Source organism: Panicum hallii, chromosome 3 (assembly GCF_002211085.1).
Source record: "Panicum hallii strain FIL2 chromosome 3, PHallii_v3.1, whole genome shotgun sequence".
NCBI classification, from domain to species: Eukaryota; Viridiplantae; Streptophyta; class Magnoliopsida; order Poales; family Poaceae; genus Panicum; species Panicum hallii.
The window spans coordinates 14,735,386-14,758,549 of NC_038044.1; the positions used below are offsets into that span (position 1 = coordinate 14,735,386).

Genomic DNA, 23,164 nt, shown 5'->3' on the forward strand with positions numbered 1-23,164 from the left:
TATTCCTTTTCCTCTTATTTTATTTTTCCTCTCGATGAATTGAATAATGGATTTAGTGAATACAGCCGGTACCCTCGCCAATTGCCGGTTGACGTTAAGCACTTCGGTTGTTCACTCTACAAGGCTGACCTTTTTTTAATACTAAAACACACAGATATGGAGTAGTATACTAGTAGTTTTTAGAGGAAATACACAAGAAAATATACTTTTTAGAGGAATATATGCAAGATAATAAGTTGAGGCTAACTGATGCACGGCCCAAATCGGTGTCAAAAAGGTCAAAAGAGGCCCACTGACCCACATTGGCTAGTTGGCCCATCCAGTGAGGTCGGCGCGGTTCTCTCTCGCGGCGTGCGTATCACGGCGTCAAGAATTTTCATTGCAACAAACAGCAGCTTAATGTTCACAGTAACATTTGTTCCGAATCTGGGCGCTGGCAACTGGCATCGTAGAAGAAACGTAACCCGGACCGGACCCTAGAGGAATATCAAGCATATTATTGCGCGTTAAGTATAAGAAAGTGTAGTAGATTCCAAACCAGGTCATATCCAATCTCATATCGATACGCATGCGCAGCCGTGGGTTCACCGGCGCCAATGCTTTGCAAGTTGCGTGCAGCATATTCTGATTGAGGGGCCGTTCGGTTAGACAGTTCCGGGCGTGGAACGGCCAGAAATCATTCCGACGCTATGTAAATTAACGAAGCAACAGTGCGTCTAGGAATTATTCCCAAGTAACCGAACGAAGCCTTGAATGATTTCTGAGCCCACATCCACTAATCACCACAGGTGTCACATGATACTTTGATGTAGCAATGTTCAAGGGCAGATAGTACATAATTGCGGAAAACGAGTAAACGACACTTATCTATACTGTAATCTGGGCATCTAACACCACTAAAATAAGCATGCGAGAGAAGCAAGCATGTCTAACAGCGCAACAGACGAACTGCGGTACTCGCGGCAAATAACATTCCAGCTTTCACTTCTTCCCCTGTGGGTTCCTGTACTAGCGAGATTAAGCATTGAATCGCAGTGTTAGGATTCGGAGGCAAAGAGTTCCTGGAAGAACCTGTCCAGGTCACCTTTTTGTGTATCGAACGCCATCAGTTTAGCCACGGCATCCTGAAATTTTTCAGACATTACGTTCAGTTAAAAATTAGTTTCGGCAGTTTGTATGCAAAATCAGCATAGATATTTTTCCTCGTTAAATGTCATTGTCCAGCAAGTTATGCACCTGGTACTGCTTGTCTGTTGCTGCTAATTTCTCGCTGACCATGCGCCCTATAGGTCTCTTCGAATGGATGTCCTCCAAAATATTGTCAGCTCTCTGGACAACTTCATTTGGTACACCTGCAAACAAGCAAACATAAGGAATATACATCGCAGCCTAGAGTGTTATGATAACCATCCAGGTGACAAATTTACGGTTTAAGACTACAACTGAGTTTAATATCACAATGCGCTTCATCATGTCAATCCCTTCACTACAGTGACAACTTGTTTTTGAAGCAGGGGCTCCCCTGCCGATTCCCTAAAAAAAAACTTATTTTTGAAGCAAAACAATGACAACTAAAACAATCTGCGCAAAATAGTACACTAGTTTATGGTTGCACTAAAAAGTTGCTCATGTTATCACAATATACCAGGTGAGTAGAATTTTGTCAACATACATACCAGCAAGCCGTGCACAATGCAGACCTGCAAGGGAAAGAAAACGTTACCTTGTATCTGATCCAAAAGGATGCATACGAATTGTTGGTCAAATGTAGTACATAAGCTTACCAAAGCTTAAGAGCGCCTGCCCAGGTACAAGTCTTCACCATGTGCATTACAATTCACAAATTAAGCAAGACATTAGTACAGACGGAAAACATAAAAGGAACAAGAAAAGGCATGATCGGTTTCTTGGATAGTTACCGATAAAGGAATGTGATATCATCATTGCTTGTTTGTCCATCAGGATTCAGAACACTCATGGTATAGCATTTGATATGTTCAGACTGCAAAATATCTCAGATTTCTTAAAGTTGTTATAAGCAGGGCTAGACAAGATTAACTGTAAAAGAAAACAATCATTTCTATGCATCAGCAAATGGATATTGACTATTAACCTGTGGTAGGTAGTTCTCGGTGAAGATCTCCGTCAGATGTGTTGACAAAAGGACCTGCAATAATTAGACAATATTGCAACATACAACACTAGTAAATGTTTTTGCTAGGCTAGCCAGTTTAAAACATTATAAAGCATATATATAGATATATTGCTCATCCATGTTTGGATAAACTATTTACAATATAGACAAGAGTCAATCAGAAATTACCACAATTTATTTTCGCTTCCATTCAGTATGATAAATGACACAGAGAACAAAATTATTCTATGGTTATTATGTTACAAGGTGTAGGACTGCAGGTGTAATACACAACCACAAAATCCCTTCCAAAAGACAGAAGGAATACACCATTGCCAATTACTCCCTCCATTTCAAATTATAGATCCTTTTGGCTTTCTAAATACATAGATTCTGCTATGTATCTAGAAATAACGTATATTTAAGTGCATAGCAAAAGTTACATACCTAGAAAAGCCAAAACAACCAATAATTTGGAATGGAGGGAGTATGTCAAATTCACAAAGTTTTTACTCATGGTACTAACTAATAGTTTTTATTTAGTACACCAAGAACTTGCATGGACACTAATGTACTCGTGCTTGAAAATGTAATGTCAAATTGCTTTTTGTGTGCAAAAGCGTCGTGGATGAAATAAACATGGAAGAGGGTATAGGGGAAAGAATGATATGATTGGAGAATCTGGCATTAAGTTGGTCATTAAACAAGGATAATAATTCTTGCACGAGTTTTCACAAATCTATTCTCCACTTACAACAGAAAACAGCATCAAAATTTCTAAATGGCCTGAAAAGAATAACGAGGAAATAAACTCTGCATATTTGTCCTTTGTGCGTGGGGTTGTATCTTTTTTTGGTTAGGTGTTATGTGTTTGTTTTGTCTGTTTTTGTAAACTCTCTTCTTCTTACGAAATACATGCACAGCATGTTCTCGGGGAAAAAAGATAATCAGGAGGAAACTAAAAGAACTATTAGAATCCAGAAAATCTGAACCAAACAATCATGCAAAGAAGTTAACAGCTTCGAAGTGATTGAAAGGAAGGCCAACAGACCAGACTGGCGAACCTATAAGATTGAATTTCTACAGCAACATTTAGCTGTCTAACCTTTGGAGGGAAATCAGAGTTTGCAAAATGACCAATAGTCCCTCCAAGAAGACCAATGCCATCTACAAAGAATCAGGAACGAAAAAACTAGTCATATAATCTTGAGCCATGTTGAGAGGAAATGGAGAGGAGTTTAAGATTTTCTGTGGTTTCACTCTCACCTTCAGTTAGAGTTCCCTTACCGAATTCATCCAACAAGCACAGAGATCTCAATGTTGCATGCCTGAAAAACATATTGAGCTTATTGGCACAGCTGAAAGATCATGAGACAATAAGCTTGAGGGTCACTACTAGGATATACCTGAGCATTGTTCCAACTTGATGTAAATCAACCATAAAAGTTGACTGTTCTGTTGTCATGGATTTGCTTCCCATTGCACAAAATATCCTGCAAGACATCTTGAGAATGTCAAGGATATCGCTAGTCAAGTGTTAATAGGTACCATACTGTGTTTGGTCCAAACCCATGAGCACCATGTACATACATAGGGTCTTCAGTCTACAACCGTAGTACATAATCTTTTCTAGCATAGAAATCATATGATATACAAGGAAAGTGCATATATGTTATACAAACCTATCTGTCAATCCAACAATAGCAGAATCAGCAGGAACGAAGCTTCCGATATGAGCAAGAAAAACTATCAAGGCCACCTGAAAGCAGATATATAATGCAACTTGATCTATTATATAGTTTGTGCTTATCAGAGTTTTAAGTGTTCTAAAAGTCAATCACCTGCTTAATGTAAATGCTTTTTCCTGAGTAGTTGGGCCCAGTTATTATGTTTATTCTTCCTATAAAGAAAAAACATACGTCAGAAGTTTGCAATAGTTCTAGTAGTGCCATAAGAATGAAGATTTACATCTCTCAATAACTATTCACCTGTATCACCGATTTTAGTATCATTTGGAACAAAGGTATGGACAGTCATTTCCTGCAAAGCATGTCTAAATGCTACTGAAGTTTAGAAAATTGTAGACATGGATAAAACTGAAGACTGCTAGCCATATTAAACTATCATGTAACATACAAATCAACTATAATAAATACTAACCTGCCATTATGTATCTCGAGTATTGAATCCTCAGTTAAGATGGGCCTCACGTAATTGTTTTGGCGAGCAACAACCGCTAGTGATAAAATGCTGATGTAACAATATCATGAAGAGCAAATTAGAGTATTAGACTGATGTACTGTCAACAAGTTGATCAATACTACATGTTTGCCCAATAAAAGCATACTTACCAATCAAGTTCTGCTGCAAAGTTCACTGCTTTTGTCAGTTGAGGTAGAAATTGAAGGATGCGACACACTAAATCCCTCATGATTGCTCTCTCCATATCTGTATGAAATATGACAAGGTTTGAGTCAAACTACATTATGTCTAATGGTCTATGGTAGGTATCCTAAATATGTTTGCTGAGTTGCCTATAATTTTCATGCGCAGCACCAGCACTAGAAAGGTACTTTGAGATATATGGCATCTCCAAGTTTGGGTCCAAACAGGAATTAATAGTCCAGAGAGCAGAAATAGAAATCAGCTTGGCTTTGAAAAAGAAAGGAACCAATTAAATATAAACTTGAATTACAGCACTCCAGTCATTTTGTTTTACTTCTAGCCCTAAAATCGTGTAGATAACCTTACTTGCATACATATATGACTTGCATAGACATTATAGATTCCGGGACCTTAATTTTTGAATAAAAATAACACAAACCATGTCTATAATTTGGTGAACAAATTGCAATAGTATAACAAGATCAAAGAAGTGAAAAAGAATAAGCTACCAAGAATTTTATGATAAATATCTCCAAGAAGGTTGTCCAGTTCTCTTGTCTTTTGGGTATGATAGTAGAACCTTCTCTCCTCACCTTCCTCTGAAAACTGATGAAAACAAATTGTACCGCCTAGCAACAAATTAAACTAAAAAAAAAGAATAAAGACACTGCATACCGCAAATTCGTAATCTGGAAGTCCTACTAACAAGGCATCACTAATCTTCTCATCAAAAAAGCACATTAGGTACCCTGGAAGAACATGTGAGGATATAAAAATTTTGAACACAAATTGTAACATGATCAAGTAGCAACTATGTTAGTTGTCTAAGTTTTGAATTTTTCCACAGTCCAAAGAGTATCAAGTAGTTATCTCCTATAGAAATTTTACAGAACTTTTTCATGACAGTTTAAACAGCATCAGCTGAACCATGATCTCAACCTTTCGAGAAGCAAGATTACATCCAATATCCCTCAAATGGAGGTCAAAAGACTTATTATGTGTGTTGACCTTTGGTATAGATAAGGCTTAATTTAAGTAGTAATCTCTTGTGCATCAACACAATAATTCAACAAGCAAATCTAGCATTATTTCTTAAGGTAGTAGGTATTTTAGCAATATAAACATTAGTTAGTTGAAATGCAAATGATTTAGTTAGAATCCCTCTTATATACAGCCCTACAGTTGATGAAGAAAAGATACTTGCATAAGAAAAACAAATGAAGCGGATTGTGTTTGAGCACATAATAGAAACTTTCGCATACAGAAGGCTAGGTAATATCAAATGAATAACAAGAGAAGAGCAGAGTTCTAATTAGAGCCAAGGAAAGGTCCTACCTATTTGGTGTACATAGACTATCAGTGGAGGTATTCTGCATTCAAACAAGAACGGTAAGGATGCGTTTTCATAAGCTGACACCTAGAAGCAATTGAACTGTCAGAAATTACCAAATAAATACTTAAAATATAAATTTTTCTAACTCAATTTGGGTTTGGAAGATCTATCACCTGCTCTAGAAAGTCAGGTAATCCTTCATAAACCATCCTCAGCTCATCCAACTGATTTATGTAAAGAGATGACATTGGATTATTAAAGTGTCTCCTTAACTTCAGTAACTACACAACAATCTATAACCGCATGTTTTGAGATACATATGGAAAGAGCAAATGAATAACAGCATAATGAATAGAATGTAGCAAATAGTTTTCTTGTAGAAGTTCTGAGACTTGGCTATTGAACAATCGAGAAATTTCTTTTGCAACTATACTACAAGTTGTTGCTACATTGATGATGTTCAAACTCCAAATTCATGCACCCACTCTAATGCATACAAGCGCACACAAGGTGCACAAATACGATTGCAAGCATAACCTATTTTTTAAGACAGAATATATGTTTGGAAAATCCTGTCATGACACTCAGTGGAAGATAACTAAATTTGAGAAAACTTCAGGTAAACACAACAAAAAAGGCACTGAAATGGCAAGAGAAATGAAACATTATGTTCTTAAAAAAATTACAACATACACATGCAACGTGGGAACCAAAACTGCAACATCTGATAAGGATGGAGACAAAATATTGGATTTATGCAGTTGCATAGCAACATGAAAATACCACATACATTCTGGTTATGCAGAAAGAATACCAATATCGCACAGAGAGATAGGGAGTTCCCACACTTTTTATAGTCATTGAAGCCATTATATAACAGGACACAACTCAAGGATAGAAAAGACAAGTCTGACCTCATCACATAACCCTTCTTTCACCACTGTTTCATAGCCTTTCTCCTTACCCCGTTGCACATCAATAACACCAGCTACCTATCCATAATAGAAGGAAATGATTGCCAGTTAATGGTGTATGAGACAGTAAACATAGGTCCATAGAAAGATCTAAATATTCATCAATAGTAGCAAAAAAGAGACGCGTTTTCCAGCAGAATGTTCAAACACAATGGAAAATTGTAACAGTAGCAGGAGATTTTTTTAAATCAAAATAACCAAAAAAATTTGCAACCAGATAGCTGTCATTAGTCACCCAAAGACCTAAAATGAAGCTGTACATAACAACTGCTCCAGAGGAATACAAAAGAATGACTGTTACACAATTTGTCCTCCTATTTTTCAATTACATTTTATGTGCTTAGTTATTTGCAGTAAAAAACAAAGTGTCAACCAAATTTGACCCCAATGGTCAGTTGACTGGGCCAAATGGCAGTGTCCATCCAAGCCTATGACATTTGTTCAAGCTTGAAGCAACAAAATTTCATAGATAATTGTCTCATAAACACTTTAACAGTACCCAAAAATCATGCTATATAAGTTCATGCATAATGTTTAATTATACTAATATCATTGTCAGAAAACGAGGTCAGATATAACATAAATCTCTAGAAGAGAGGGAGAGGAAGAAGACTTAGTCATAACCGAAAAAGTAAGTGATGCTTAAGAATATTTGCAGTCATACCTTTATTGTGCCCATCAGTATTTTTATGTGTGTTTTTATCAAACATACAATTTAAAAAATTCCAAACAAAAATGAAACCTGAAAAGGTTTTGAACTGACCAGATCTGACACGTAATCCAACTCAGCTGTAATGGAAGAATTTGCCTGATAACATAAACAGTGAACAAATTATGAAAAAAGTTACAACAACAGCATGAAACTTTACCAAATTTCAATTTTGAATTGGTGGAACTGATGCTGCCCCTGTTGGAGATTAATACCTTTCCTATCAAATCGATGTTCATATGTTGCAACTTATTTGCCAGATGCTCTGATATTCCTACTTCAAAAATCTTATTTATATGCAGCAGAGAGCAAATGCACTGAAAAAAAGGGGGAAACATAATTACCAATAAGTAAATGGAGAAAAGACGAAGGATAAAAAAAATGCGGTGGTGCAGATGTGCACACTGAATATCTAACATTTCAGTCATAGTCTTGAATGCAAAATAGCAAAATCGCTAGGCAGAACAGCCAAGAGAAGAAATTACTCTAAATGATTGTGAATTAATTTTCAAAAGATTCTTTAAAATACACATGACAGCTCTAAAGTTATAATATATTGTCAATGACTCAATGTATAGCTTCATTCAACTTTATAAATCAGAGGTATAATGCTCACTAGAAACAGGGGAGCATGTAGCCTTGTGGTAAAGCACATGGCTGTGGTGATTGAGATCCTTGATTCTAAGTCACACTTCCATTAATATTAAAGAGTTTCTCCTATGTATTCTAGTTTTATAGAGGAGCTTGAGATACTTGATTACTAGAAGTTCTGACAAGAAGAGTAGGTATAGCAGTTATGCTAAAACCCATGCACCAACAATGACCGATAATCTTACTTTCCCAACACCTACTTTCCCAACACCATTAATCAAAAAAAGGTTGCATGATGAAATGCTATGAAGCATAATCAAAACATGTGCCTGAGAATATTATTCAGAGAAGCCAGAAATTCTAACTGTTGATCTTAATATTTAGCCTGTTCAAATAAGCAATACAACATCCATGGCTTGGTATTAGTATATTACATAAACTACTTGTGGGGACTAGGGAGGCATGTTTTCAAATTTAAGTTTTCTATCAGTACTGCACTGCACAAGCATAAGGCATAAAAGAACTAACATTCTAAAAAGACAGATATTTTCTATGTTTCAGCATAACATGTAGGAATTTCGAAACAAAGACTTTTGGGTTACCTTAAGAAATGTGTTCCAATCACTGCTTGTACAGAAGGAACTTGGAGAGTTGAATTTCTAAAGAAAGGGAAAATATCAGGTATGCATGCTAAAGCTGAATCAGCATGATTGGAGAAACTTTTAAGAATAGCCACTGTATCATACAAGCAACACATGATTATCAAGATTCAACTATGTTACACAAATTTTGAGGTTTTGTTTTTACCATCGAGACGAAAACAATGCCTGTTATTAGAAACAAGTCATGATCCTGTCCAAACTCATAATATTTGTAGCAACATATTTTTTGAGAATGTGCTGAGCACGTGTTTTATTAGAGGAAACATTGAACAGAACAGGATGGGCAAAAGAAAATATCCAAGCCTATGGAACAATTGGGGAGCAGGTGAAGGTTGAAACCACCCGGACCCAACACTCTAAGAAGCGCAACTTAAGGACTGTTTTCCATAAAAGAGAGCATAATAAAAAAATACAGTAGATATTAACTTTATTTTTGAAAAGGCCTTTCTATAACATAGTAAAAGGGTTACGATTGCAGTACAAGATAATAACCAGAAAATGTACAAGTACCACCACAACAAAATATGTTTGTATTGCAAAATAAAAGGCACCTTAAGCATGTGGGGAACATCTCTGACAGACTTTAAAGTCTCACGCAATGCAGACATTACTTCTTCACAGCAAAGAAAGAATGTTATCTACTATTTCTAGGAAAACAGTACACAAAACCAATGGTGCCTATTGGGCATCAAGAATTGAGAGAGTGAAAATTATAATGATTCGGCAAAACAAGGATACTGTGTTGAGGCGATTATTTATCACATCAATATCGATTATAGGACGTAAGAACCATGCCCTGACACCAAAGAGTAATAGTTAATACACTTTCGGATTATTTTATTATTATTATTGCAAACATTATTATCAGAGGTTGGAGATACCTCAAGAGGCGTCTTCCCATTGGTGTGACACACTATATTCAAAACAGTCAGTGACTTTAAAAAAATTAAAAGAAAAGAAAGAGCTTATTTACCTTGTTGAGCATGCCAAAAACTGAGAACCTGTGGTTCGTCAATATTATTAAAAATTGAAAGCCAACAAAAGCTAGCACAAAAGCCTTGATGAAAGATTCTTACCCTTCTTTAGCCCTTCCAATTCCCATGTAGCTAGGGTGTTTATCTACTTGAAAAATTTGTAGTGCTTCATGAGCAGTTGCATCAAGTTTAAGGAACTTGTCTCTGTGAGAAGTCAAGGCATGCAATTCTAACCAAAAATAGATAGGAGAATGGCACCTGTTATAAATGCATTCAAGCAAAAATTATGTTGGTTCCAAATTAAACTATCACTGAAGATTTAATTAAATCTCAACACATCAGTGTGTTGGTTTATCCAATATCATTAAAGGATAAAATGAGATCTGTGCCACAGAATCGATCGCAATGGATGCTCCACCTTCCATCTGCTCGATGGTATCAAGAAGTCTCTCATTGTCTAATATAGCTAGGAGACCTCCAGCAGCACGAACTTGAACATCGCTTCCAAGATCCATCATGGAATTAAGCTGCAAGTAAACCAGAATGATGTTTCCATCTCGTAATTAGAAATGGCTTACAGAATTTGGGAGTGAAGATGAATGATAGAAGAAAACGAATAGCCAGAGGTTATCACTTATCAGCAAAACTGATGTTAGACAGATATAGGATACCCTAACTTGACATATTGGATAGTATCTGTTAATAAGGGAACAAGAAAAGGAGCTGTATAGTGGGGGCCTTGTTGCAGGGCTTGGTTACATATTATTGGTATGTTTTTTTTATCTCAGAGATGCAATAACAGGTATTTCCAAAAAAAAAAATCAATAGTTTCTAAAGATATCCCAGGGGATGAATCAAGACATATAAGTAAAAAATAGTGCAGCAAGATTCTCATTTAAGATCACTTACAAAGCAGATCCTTTCTTTTACACTTAGTCCATCATCCATAGCTGCAACTTTCAAGTAGATCAATCTGCAGTTGAGACATGCACACGAAAAGTAATACACCATCAAGATATCAGGTTAAAATGTCACAGAGAGAGACAACAAAAATACTACAGGGCTAGGTGGTTACTAATCACGATGAACTTTCAGTAACAGACCAAGTTTGCTATTTTGTTTCTTCAATTACAAGTTACCAAATAGAGATATATACCCAAAAAAAATTGCTAGTCATAGTATAGGTGTTACCACAAAAGTGTTACAAAACGGACCAAATTAAACATGTTTGATTGTAGATGCCCATCTAATAGAGTTTTCCAATTACAAAATAATAATGTCAAAACACCATCATATGACATATATACATCTTACTAAAATGAACCAATTTTGCATGGAAGCATGCTGAATTGGGTTGGACCATGTTTGAGAAGGAATACAAAAGGAATCCATAAAAGCATGTCCAGTAAATTAGTTTATTTGTAAGTTTTGTATTATGCAAATCAAGAAAATATCAAAACAATCCTTATAATACTCATGTAAGGCATATTGTAAGACACAGAAATAATACTTCTTAATACAATTAAAAATGCCTGGTTTTGTAGTATATAGAGCAACTAACCTGTGCCAGGCTTGCTCATAGCTGAATGTTGAGCTTTTCATGAGCTTCACAACAGGAGCCTCGTCGTTACCATCTGCATGATTCCATGCAAAACCATCAAAAGAGAACTAAAGATAACAGTTTGAAGAAGGGGGTGTGGCCCATACCATTTCGTTGTAATGCCGATAAAAGTGCTTCTTCCGTTTTTGTACTTGCATATATTGTGCTTGGTTTTGACTGAAATTTCACTGGTGCAATACCAGCATCAAAAAGTGTCAGCTATGTGGGGGGTTTTACCTATTCTAAACGTTTAATTTCCTAATATTGAAAAGCACAAAGAAGTGTTTTTGCCATAGCAACCCCTATGTCTATATTCCAAACAAATAAATAAGAAATTTTCATTTCCTATTTATCTGAGGAACATACCAAGATCAATCAGAGGAAATTCCCCAGCGATGTCTTCCCAGATTTCCAATACAAAAAGCTGGCGTGTATTTGAATCATAGTATGCTACTCCAACTCTGAGATCGCAATAAAGTAGAAATGAATTAAAACAACTTAAATATCTGCTGTGCTAGTAACCCACAAAACAAATTTTAGCACTGGACAATGGTGCAATGATAAATAATGATGTTTACTTGCCATGCAGAGAAATGCTCAAATCAGGAGAGTTTGTATTATTTCTATTAAAAAATATTCATAATATTATTTGGACTGAAGTCTAGCATTCATATTTTTGAGAAATTCTATGAAACAGGATCGTAGAAAAAATTTAAGTAGAATAGAAACTGTTCAACTGACACGTTGTATGTTAAGTAAAGAAACATATATCATAAACTAGTAATAGAATGATATCTAATGGACAATGAAATACAGCGTGCATCTAAATTTACCTACGTCCTTGCATTACACAAGCCATATGAACCTGAAACAGAATCAGAAAGACATTCAGTGAGTACAGTGATAGCATGAAGCTATGCACATTTGCACAAAACAACTGATAATGACCAAAATGACATGTGCAGGACGTATGATACCACATCCCAGATTCAAAGAGCAGCTGGTTAGAACATAAACTTAACTGTCTAGCACAAACTAAATTTTGGGTTACAGATGAAACAATCTACTAACGGAAGAACAAAATCTGCACACTCCAAACTAAGCCATCCAAAGTTTTCCATTCCTCTCACGGTTCATACAGAACTAACCCAACACACTGCAAATCCGATCCTAAAGGCTAGAACTGTGTACGAACCCGAAGACCATTCTAACCAGACGGAAGTTAGAAAACCCCATTTGCGTGCAGCGGCGCGAGCTACTAAATGCGCTAGATGGAATCAACAAACTCATAAGCTAAATCAGCGGCTGCTCGATACAGTTCAAATTAGGACGGCGAATTGCACGAAACTGGGTTCCCGCAAAACGATTCGATCGGGCGCAGGGACACCAGAGAGGGTAAACCGAGAAAACTTCACTCCACATTATGCGATCGGAGGCGAGGAGGTGGTAGGAGGCTAGGAGCGGCTCGATACGCACCTGGGAGTCGACCCCCGTCTCGGCCATCTCCTCATCGTCATCCTCCTCCTGAAACCCCTCCGCCTCCATTTCACCCGCTAGCCCAGTGGTCGGTCGTGGCTTGGCTCACCTCCTCCGCTCCGCGACTCGACGCCGCCTCGCCTCGCCTCGCCTTCTCCGCGGCTCCCCGATTCGATGAGGCCGCCCCGTAGCCTCGCCTCCTCCGCGGCTCTAACCCTTGGTTCCGGAATGCGGATGAGAATTGAGACGGAGTGAGGAGAGAGGCTTGCGGCAATCGCGGTTGGCCGGGTGAGGGCGTCGCCTCGCCGGCGTGGGGACTTCAGTGATGATCGCTGGGGACTGGGGTGGGGGAGGCGGAGCGGCGAGCAGGCACGCGCTGGGTGCGAACCGCGAAGTGCGTATGGGCTGCAATGCGGGCACGGGCCAGCTGGCTTCTTGTACGCCAAGAAAGAACGAGGCGAGATGATGCGCGCGACTCCCGTAAAATGGTCATGAGCTGGTCGCCTGGTCCCGTAAAATGGTCTGGATGGAGTGATTCGAATCTGCAGCCAACAAATTGCGTGGACAAACACTCAGGTGTCGAGGTCGGACTCTCCGATGCACGACGTGTTTTGTGTACAGTGCAACGTTACACGGGGAAGAGTTTGCCGAGTAGAACACAGAAAAGTGAATCGGTTTCCAAAGGCAATTTTTTTCACGTTAAAAACGAATCACATCCGTGTTCATGTCCCAGTGCCGCTGGCTTGACTAGCTACGCAGCCCACGCGCCAGGTCCCAGCAGAGTTCGACACAAACTCCGAACCCCCGGTGCGCGGGCGTCAACGAGTCGGAGCACCGTCCGCGCACGCGCCGTCACCTCCGAGATACAAATACCGAGCCAACGGGCGTCGCCAGGCGAACAGTTTCCCATCGCGCGTTCGGATTTCGCAAGGAGGCAACGCACGCGCACTCGGCGATGGCTCTCCTGACGCAGCGGCGCCCCAGCAGCGTGCTCCTGCTGCTCCTCGTCAGCCTCCTCGCGCTCACCGCGGCCCCAGGCTGCGCGCACGCGGCCCGAGTCCCCGCGGCGCTTCACAGTGACGACGACGACGCCGTGGCCGCTCCCACTCACTAAGGACAGGCACCCGCGACCGCGCCGCTCATTGTCATGAACCTCTCGTCCGGCGGCGGTTCTCATTCCGGCGGCGGCTCCGGAGGGGGTTTGTTCCGGCGGAGGAGGAGGTGGCGGCGCTTGTTCCGCTTCAACAGGTGGCGGTTCTCGTCGCGGAAGTGGCTCAACCGGTGGGGTTCTCGTTTTGGCTATTAATCCTCTTGTGTAGGCAGCGTTCAGGATACATCACACGGCTCGTAGATTGTGACCGCATTGGTATTACTGCCTGCATGCAACCCGTGGACTAAGATTCTCTCTTTTTATAACTTGAGTCTGGTCTTGTACCCGGCGCCACTTCATTGTACCCTATACTTTTTAGATATCTATTTAAATCAAAGCTCACAGCAGCAATAGGGATCTCGTCAGAGCCCTAGTGCAAACAACCTTAAAGATGTGTGTTCATCCCCTCCCAACTTAGGCAAACTGCTCGGTTGTGCCTGAGAAACCACTCGGTGGGAGGCGAATTTCCAACAATTGGTATCAAGAGCCTAGGTTAAGTATCCTATGGATTAATATCTCCACCCAGAAAGCCCGTTAGGTCTAGGCATGGCTCGAGAGAGAGCAAAAAGCTGATCAAGGATGAAGAAGATCTCCTTGGTAAGGAGGACCTGACGTCCAAAGACCAGCGGCCAGAGAACCTGACGCCCAAAGACCAGCGACGCTACCGGAGGCGTCCCTCCCCTTCCCCGCGCTGGCGGCGCTACCGGGATGGGGAGTGGCTGGTCATTTAGAAGGTGGACACATCACTGTAAGCCAAGCACAGTACGCCGCTCAAGTCGTGAAGATTGGCGGGATGGAGGGGTGCCACCATGCCCAGATGCCCATAGAGGAAAGGTTGCGCCTGAGTCGCGACAGGACCGCTGCAGAAGTTGACTCCACCGAGTACCGGCGACTCGTCGGAAAACTCCAGCATCTCCTCCGCATGCGACCAGATCAGGCCTTTGCGGTTGGGTTTGCGAGTCGTTTCATGGAGAGGTGAAAGGATCTTGGTGATGCCTAGAGCGGCGGTGAATAGGCATAATGGTAAAACCTGAAAAAAATTCAGCAATTAAATCTGTCGAAACTTACGACACTGCACCGGAGCTTTCGACAAAAGAAAAGTTATTATACAAAATTCAAAATTAAACATGACACTGTAGAACCTGACTGAATCAAAAGTTGCACAATGATATTAAAAGACTTCTGCATGTGATCTTTACAAGCACAACAACTCGAGTACGTAGATCGGCACAAAACAAACTCTAGATCAGCGAGAACTAATTAAATGCAATAAACACAAGACACAAAAGATTTATTCCCGAAATCCACTTCCACTAAGAAAGCTACATCTCCATTGACGAACTCACAAAGAGCCGAGTCTCCCAGTAACTTTTTACCTAACTCAATCAACCACAAAAAAGGATTGAATCACTTACTATGAAATCCACAAAGGATAGGGTAATATAAACTTTCCGGAACGCGCATACACGAGAGGATGCTCCACGGGCGGCACCAAACCGTCTAGAAGCAAGCTTCAAGAATAACAAACGCGAATCGAAAGATAAAGATGCTTCAAGTACTCTTAGCTGCCCTCTCACTTAAATGGTTGAGTCTGATACCTCAATCTTGCTCTCACCCAAGGTCTATCTCAAATCAACTAAAGGATTAGCTCAAGAAGGGATTGGGAAGGAGTAGTAAATTCTCTTGGAGGTATTTATCTCGGGTTAGGTCAGCAACAAGTGAAGGAGGGGCTGAAGGGTATAAATATCCGAGCCCTAAAAACTAATCTTTAGTGTACTGGTTAAGTGATTGTCGGAATTTCCGACACAGTTCCAACCCAGCTAAACTGGCTGGCCGAGAACCCCTGTTAGTAGATACTCGGAACTTCCGACAGGTGTTGCAACTTCCGACCCCATATTGGAACTTCCGACTACACACCGAAAACAGTAAAAAAACTAGGTGCACAAGTGTATGATTACGTGTCTCTTCTTGATGGTTAGCATCTCAAATAAGTATTTAGATATTTAGATATCTTCATGCTATCCATTCGCATCCTTGGTACGATGTTTTCTGTACTTAAATTCTAAATAGAAAAAATATTAAAATATCTTCTTTTAAGTCCAACACCATCCTTTAAGCAAATTTTACATCTTTTCTTACTCTTTTTATTTCATTAAATTTTAACCTGTCCATAACACGATAGAGTTTTATATGTTATCAACACCAAAACCCACTTAGAGGGCCAAATGCACTTTCAAGAGGCCGACTGTCAGTATATATAGGCAGGGATACCTCCTGCTAGTGTGTCCAAGCCGAGGAGCGCGAGGTTAACCTCGCACTAAGCCTTTGGGTGACAGGATGTACGGCCCGGACCTGACAGCTGGGATCACGGTCTCCAGACCTTACCCCGTGCTCTGACAGGTCCGGCGCCTCCATGTGCCCACAAGGACAAGGTGCTCAGGAACGGCCACCGCGGGTCCGAACCACCGCGGGGTGGTCCGGTGCCACCACGTGGGGAAGCCGGACCCCTAGGGGGCCTGTGCACCTGGGCCGGCCTCGGGGACCCGGACCTCCCTTCCCTCCGAGAAGGAGGTCCGGAATCGCTACGTGTCCCTGAGGAACCAGCTGCTAAGCTAGCTACGTGCCCCTGAGGAACCAGCTGCTAAGCCAGCTCTGCCACGTGTCCGGTGGCAGCCAGCCTTCTGCGGTTCGCTAGCTCAACTACCGCATTAAATGCGGGTAGGTGGGGTGCGCGTGCCCGGGTCAGGACGTGGGCTGTCCACTGACACGTCGGGCAAGTATGCTGACACCACGGTAAGCCCGCCAGTTACCGAGACGGCGCGTCGTATCACTACACCGCATACGAAGGCGGGCGACGTGTAGTCACATCACAGCGCCGTGCGCTTGGGCAAAGGGCAATTATGATCTGCTGCAGGAGGGCTGCGGCGTGCGCTGCTACAGTGTGCGCGGAAGCTACAGCATGGCTGGTCAACACAGCCCCTTCGCCTGTCAGCGGAAATTGACCCAACAGTGACAGCACGACTTCCACTGTGCATGTCACTGACAGCAGGCACTGTGCCGGTGAGACATCACATGACCATATCCTGGTAGAAGATATGCACATCAACTTCCCGATCGAGGACTACAGGGAGGAGCCGAAGAGGAAGATTTCCGAATCTATGGCTCCGATGAGTACATTATTTAATATGTCACCGGGTCCACCTGTCGGGGCCCCGCATGGTGTACGCGCTCCCCTTAAGTCTATAAAAGGGAGAGCGCACACCATAGAAAGGAGGATTCAAAGACCAAGCTCTCGGAAGTTTTAAGTCTCACAAGCAATACAACATACAGTGGACGTAGGGTTTTACGCTCCGGCGGACTGAACCACTCTAAACCCTTATGTGCTTTCCGTATTCATTCACCCCTTGATCTAGCGTTTCTTGACTTCCCCCAAACTCATCCAAGACTAGGATTAGGCGGGTGCATTTCGCCACCCGGCTGGAGATTTCCTCCGACACCGACTGAAAAACACATGAAGGCGGTGAAGCGCATCCTCCGCTACATCAACGGCACGCTCGACTACGGTCTCCGCTAAGAGAAGTTGACCAAAACAACTCGGTTGGCTGGCTACAGCGACAATGACCACGCCGGCGACGTCGAAAATCGCAAGAGCACCAACGGCAACCTCTTCTATCTTGGGAAGGGCCTGGTGAGTTGGTAATCGCTCAAGCAACGGGTGGTGGCTCTATCATCATGTGAAGTAGAGTATGTTGCAGCCACCGCGGTAGCAACTCAAGCAGTTTGGCTCGCGACACTACCTAAGGAGAAGGCTGAATGCGTGAAGCTCATGATGGACGTCAAGTTGGCACTGGCGTTGAGCAAGAATCCCATCTTCCAGGAATGAAGCAAGCATATCGATTTGAGGTACCACTTCATTCACGACTGCATTAAGAATGGATTCATCGACGCTGACTACATCAACATCAAGGATCAGCTCGCCAGCATTCTAACCAAGGTACTCGGGCGAGTGAAGTTTTAGAAGTTGCGATCCAGGATCGGAATGATCCAAATTCCCTCGAGCACAATACACAATGCTTAGGGGGAGAATTGTTGGGGCATTCACTCTGATGTGTAGGTAGCATGTAGGATACATCATACTAGTCGTAGATTATAGCCACACTAGTATTACTGCCTGCGTATAGTCCGTGGACCAAGATCCTCTCTTCTTGTAACTTGCGTTGGTTTTTTATCCAGCGCTACTTCATTATACCCTATCTTAGGATATCTATAGCTCACGGCAGCAATAGGATCAGTCGGAGTCCTAGTAAAAATATTTAAAAAGCATATGTTCATCCCTTTCTTTCTTGCTTAGCAAATACTTGATTGTACCTGAGGAACTGCTCGATTAGGAGATGGATTCTCAACGCGTTCTTCCGGCGGTGGATCAAGAGGCGGTTCTCGTTCCGGCGGCGGCTCGAGAGGTGGTGGCTCCCATTCCCGAGTCACCACGTACTATGACGACGAGTATGACTGGATCGATTACGACGACTACTCGGCTGCCGGTGACCGCGGCGGCGTCCGGAAGGCGGGAGTTGCTGCCACGGTTCTCGCCGCCGCCTGGCTCTTGCAGTTGTAGACACAGGGGCTGTGCTCAGGGTGCCTGAACTTCGTGGCATTGCACATGCGCGCTCGATACTTCGATCAGCGATCGTCACAGTTTTTTTGTAAGAACGATCAGCGAAGTTAGGATACACGTGGCACATGCTTTGGGCCATCCTTGTGTATAGGAAACAGGTCGTGTCATATTGTTCATTAGTGCTATTCTTTTTTGCTGCTAAATAAATGTAGTAATGACTGTGGATGTCATGACAGCACTTGTTCTTTTTGAATTAAAAAAAAAGAAAGAAAAGAGATTCTAGCGTCCTCGCAAAAAAATGATTCTAGTCGTGCTCAGCTTATGTGATCCGGAATACGTACAACCGGATATGGCATGAACACCCAGTTTGCTCAAGATTATGCATAATCTCAAAAAAAAATTCTAATTCGATGTTAATCTCCAGAAAACAATAAATAGCGGAAGCAGAGACCTCCATGTATGTGCCTTGTGTTGGGGTTCAAGTTAGCTTTTGAGACGGTATTACCATGGCTAGCAAGCTCTAGAGGCATTGCCATGGGTTTCGGCATTAGCGTGAGGGGGGAGCCGGGATCGTATCGAACATAATGCGTCTGTTAGTCTCTGCTGAAATTGTCTACCTGTGGTGGTGTATGAAAACAACAAGTTGCTACGCTTGACACTTCCAGCTTAGAGCATCTCCAATAGCAGTTCTAAATTGGATCCTATCTTGAAATATAGGGCTTAAGAGAAAAAATAGTCTCCAACAGGAGTCCTATTTTACAAAAAACTAGCAAATCAATTTAGGACTCAGTCTCCCGGGTCCTAGATATAGGACTCAATTGGTTGAGTTCTATCTTCCTTTTGCCACGAAATCTAACTGACAGAGTATAAGCTTTTGAGACCCCGCTGTTGTAAATGATATGATTTGAGATCCTGTTGTTGGAGTATAAGCTTTTTTAGACCCTAAACATATCAAATATATCCCTAATACAAATTATAGGATCCAAATATAAGACTCATTGTTGGAGATGCTCTTAGCTTTGGTAGTCGCTACAGAAATAACAACGCGAGGAACACGTGGCTAACTGTCAAGAACATGCAGCTACAAAGCGGATGCGCGCACACCTCCGCCAATCCAGCCAAACCGAGCTGTACGCAGCCATTCGCGAAAAAAGAAAAAGGAAAACTCAAAACTGAACTCGTCGATTCCACGCCGCCACGCCGCCACGAGCCCGCGCTGCCACGCAGATAAAGATGTCAATGGGTACCCGATACCCGAAACCCGACAGGTAAAAACCCTATTAGGGGCCGGATTTGGGTAAGATTTTGTACCCATGAGTATGCAAACGGGGAAAAACTCATACCTATCGGGTACAACGGGTATGGGTATGGTAACTAAGTACCCATCCCCGTTTACCCCGTACCCGATTAAGGGCAGGAATCTCACAACAAATAGCCCATTAAAAAGCAAGCCCAAGAAGCCCGTTAAGATGCAAACCCTAACCGAGCACCTCAACTCCTTTCCAACTGCACGAATGTTGATATTTTGAATCTAAATTTTAATCTCTGTTTAATGCTAAATTTTAATCTTTTGAATGCAAAATCCGCGGGTATGGGAAACCCGCGGGTACCCGTTACCTATGTGGGTATGGGTATGGGACGAACTCCTACCCGCGGGCGGGTATGGGTACAGATTCGCTCTGATGGTATGGGTATAGGTTGGCAAAATCCGTAGGTATTATAACTGTTGACATCTCTACACGCAGATATCAGCCTAGCACGACGGCGAACTGCAGCTGGCAAGCCCCAAGTCCCCAACTGCCCGCAGGGCCCCACCTGCCGCCCATGCCAAATCGTCTAGGCTACTGCGCGCCACGAAGACACGGCTCCTGCCTGCCCTGCCGCAGCAGGCAAAAAGACACACACCCCTCTCGCTCGTCCGGTCGTCCCTGCTCTTTCCCCATCTCCAGTTCTCCACCGCGAGGCGGGGGACGGCAAATGAGAGGCGGGGCGAGGGTGCTCTGGGCGCTGGCCCTGGCGCTGCTCTGCGTGGCTGCGCACTTCCAGGGCGCCTCCTGCCGCGGCGGCGGCGGGAGGGGAGGAGGAGGCGGAGGCGGAGGAGGCGGGAGGGGCGGGTCAGGAAGAGGCGGCGGGTCGGGACGCGGTCGCCCCGGCCGTCCGTTCCTCGGCGGGGTGGGGGCGGGCGCCGCCGCCGGCGTCGGCGCGAGGGCGGCCTCGGGAGGCTCGCACGGCCACGGCCATCACAACGCCGCGGGTGGCGCGGGCGGGCGCGGCGCTTGGAGGACGGCCGGAGCCGCCGCCGCCCTCGCCGCCGCGGCGCTCTCCTGGTGCTGATCGCACGTGCTGATGGCGTATCACGTTCCAGATTCGAGGGGTGTTCCTTCTTTTTTTTTGGTGTGGAGAGGTGCGGTTGGTAGCACGAGCTGAGTAGTAGTAGTACCAGCAGCAGCAGTAGATCGGCTGATGCGTATGTACTGGTACGCTGTTCTGGAATCTGAATCGAAGATTGTGATTAGATGTAGCTCTGTAGTCTAGACGAGTTTGCGATTAGCGTTGAGTAATTGTCACGCACGAAAAATGCAGAGGAGTTGAAGGCATTGCCGGCTTGCTTTTGCTGTACTGTACATTTGAATCGGCAGATGCTCTCTGGTTCCTGTAACTTGTGGTATGAACATTGCTTCAGAAATACTTGGTATTGGTAATTTGGTATAGCCTTCTGGGAATTGAGCATGTACGGTGTGCACTTCACTTGAGTAGTACTAGGTTACAAGTTCCTTTTATTTGAGGGTGTTTTGAACAACCCGTGTCAATCTGCAACCATGTTCAGAGTTTAGCTTTGAAGACAGATGGAAGTTCGGATTGTGGCAAACTCTGATGAACTAATTGACGAGATCATGAAAAATTCCACTGACAAATGAAAGAAGTGTGCTGGTTTTCTTCTTCCAAGGGACAACAAAGTTGCCGGTTTTCTTGCTGTTCTTGTCTGACAAATGAAAGAAGTTGCTGTACTTGGCGGTTTTTTTGTGTGTGTGTGGTTTCACAATTGACCTGTCGGCGTTGTGTCGAGCAAAATGCAGATGCGCAGCTTGCGAGCCGCGGCCTTCCGGGAAGCAACCTGGCCTTATTGTGATTTGGGACCGGGAGTCCGGGACTGCGCTGGCTCGCTGCTCAGTCCAGCAACATCTGTCTGCTAACAAATGTGTATCGTTTAGGCTCTGGCATCGGCACATATATGTTTTAGCTTGAGCATAATAAGAATTACCGGTGTAATCCGAGGGCAAAACAAAAAAATAAGGACCCGGCTAATTGACGGCCGGCTATAAAATAACCTACCGGCCGATCCATTTATGGAACGTAAACTGTATTATCGCTTTCCTATTTCGGCAACTCTGCCTACACCTCCTTTTCCTCACATTTTTGGCGCCAACGAAACCTGCACGCACATGAAACCCCTTCTCCCTCCCTCCCACGTCCACCCTGCGGCAGCACACATAGGCAAAAAAGAGAAAAACACAACAGATAAGGTGCATGACACACAGATCAAAAAGTCTTTTCATACGGCCATCATCTACAAATTTGTTTCTAGGTTCCAGCAATAAGATAGATCCACAGGAAAACACATTCCCCCAGATGCAAAAACAACAAATCTTGAATTACAAAAAAGAAATTGCTACGTCACAGAAATTAAACTGCATGTGTAAGAATCTGGACAGATGTGTTGTTGTAGAATCCACTGATGTAGACCTGATTTGAATCAACTGCTGTAGAGCCTGATTGAATGCAGATAAAAAATGCTTGATTAGATTGATTGTGATGCCGAACAAACTATAAAAGGTTGAATACAAGAAATGTCTGAACAACAACTACTGATCTGCCTGTTTAACAGTACATTATTGCCTGATGATTCAGATTTAGTTGCTTTTTGACTTATGTAAAAAATGCTCTTGTGCTGCTGCTGTCTAATTAGGTTTGTGACTTGCTGAATTGTGCAGGGGATATAGAAAGATAAAAATGGATTTAAACGAGCTCCCACCAAAATTTAATTATGATTTCATAGATGAGTTAAATGCAAATCCACCTATTACACTCAGGCAGTAGTTGGAGAGGGAGCAGTACATAAAATTGAGCATGCTCCAAATCAAGAGCCAGCTACAGTTTCCGATAATGTAGTTTCTGTTGGCAATAATTTAGTTGTTGATGGCAATAACCTAGCTGAAAACCACCTAGGATGTGCAGGCAACAAAATGGATTGGGTTCTAAATTCGTACAGGACCTTCACGCCTCTCATGTTTAACAAAGGAACAGTAGAAATGTTTTGTTTGTTTGTAACAAAAAAGGCATGGGAGGAAAGGTAAAAGAAGGCAAGTTATGAGGTGGAGGATTTTGAACCTGAACATGACTTGAGGGTAACCTAAATTAAACGTTCAATAAATTGCCTAAGGAGATGCATGAATTTGCCTATGCTAAAAAGAATTATTGCCTAACTAAAAACCATATAATAGTATTGCAGGAAAAAAAGGCGGAGACAAACATACTACATTGGATGATGTCGCATGAGCTT

The 23,164-nt window shown here is 42.6% G+C and overlaps 1 protein-coding gene across 4 annotated transcripts; it reads right to left on the reverse strand.

Moving 5' to 3' along the window:
* Nucleotides 1–734: 734 nt before the first annotated feature.
* LOC112886643 (DNA mismatch repair protein MSH5) lies at nucleotides 735–13,270 on the reverse strand. Of its 4 annotated transcripts, none has more exons than XM_025952600.1 (35): nucleotides 12,839–13,270; nucleotides 12,196–12,227; nucleotides 11,729–11,823; nucleotides 11,470–11,550; nucleotides 11,324–11,396; nucleotides 10,672–10,735; nucleotides 10,138–10,289; nucleotides 9,865–9,966; nucleotides 9,762–9,789; nucleotides 9,670–9,701; nucleotides 9,527–9,584; nucleotides 9,340–9,426; nucleotides 8,729–8,785; nucleotides 7,751–7,852; nucleotides 7,590–7,634; nucleotides 6,767–6,844; nucleotides 6,026–6,076; nucleotides 5,855–5,936; nucleotides 5,195–5,268; nucleotides 5,029–5,125; nucleotides 4,486–4,582; nucleotides 4,295–4,384; nucleotides 4,123–4,187; nucleotides 3,976–4,034; nucleotides 3,817–3,893; nucleotides 3,541–3,627; nucleotides 3,401–3,462; nucleotides 3,240–3,301; nucleotides 2,114–2,167; nucleotides 1,920–2,002; nucleotides 1,785–1,816; nucleotides 1,677–1,700; nucleotides 1,237–1,352; nucleotides 1,085–1,124; nucleotides 735–1,003 (listed from the first exon to the last, which is right to left on the reverse strand). In XM_025952600.1, exons 1-35 carry the CDS (start codon nucleotides 12,905–12,907, stop codon nucleotides 897–899), a joined length of 2,514 nt encoding a protein of 837 aa, XP_025808385.1. In that variant the 5' UTR covers nucleotides 12,908–13,270; the 3' UTR covers nucleotides 735–896. The 4 variants fall into 4 exon arrangements, 3 of the variants coding, with proteins under 3 accessions (XP_025808385.1, XP_025808386.1, XP_025808387.1); XM_025952601.1 differs by having other exon boundaries at nucleotides 1,072–1,124; XM_025952602.1 differs by lacking the exon at nucleotides 7,751–7,852.
* Nucleotides 13,271–23,164: the final 9,894 nt, after the last annotated feature.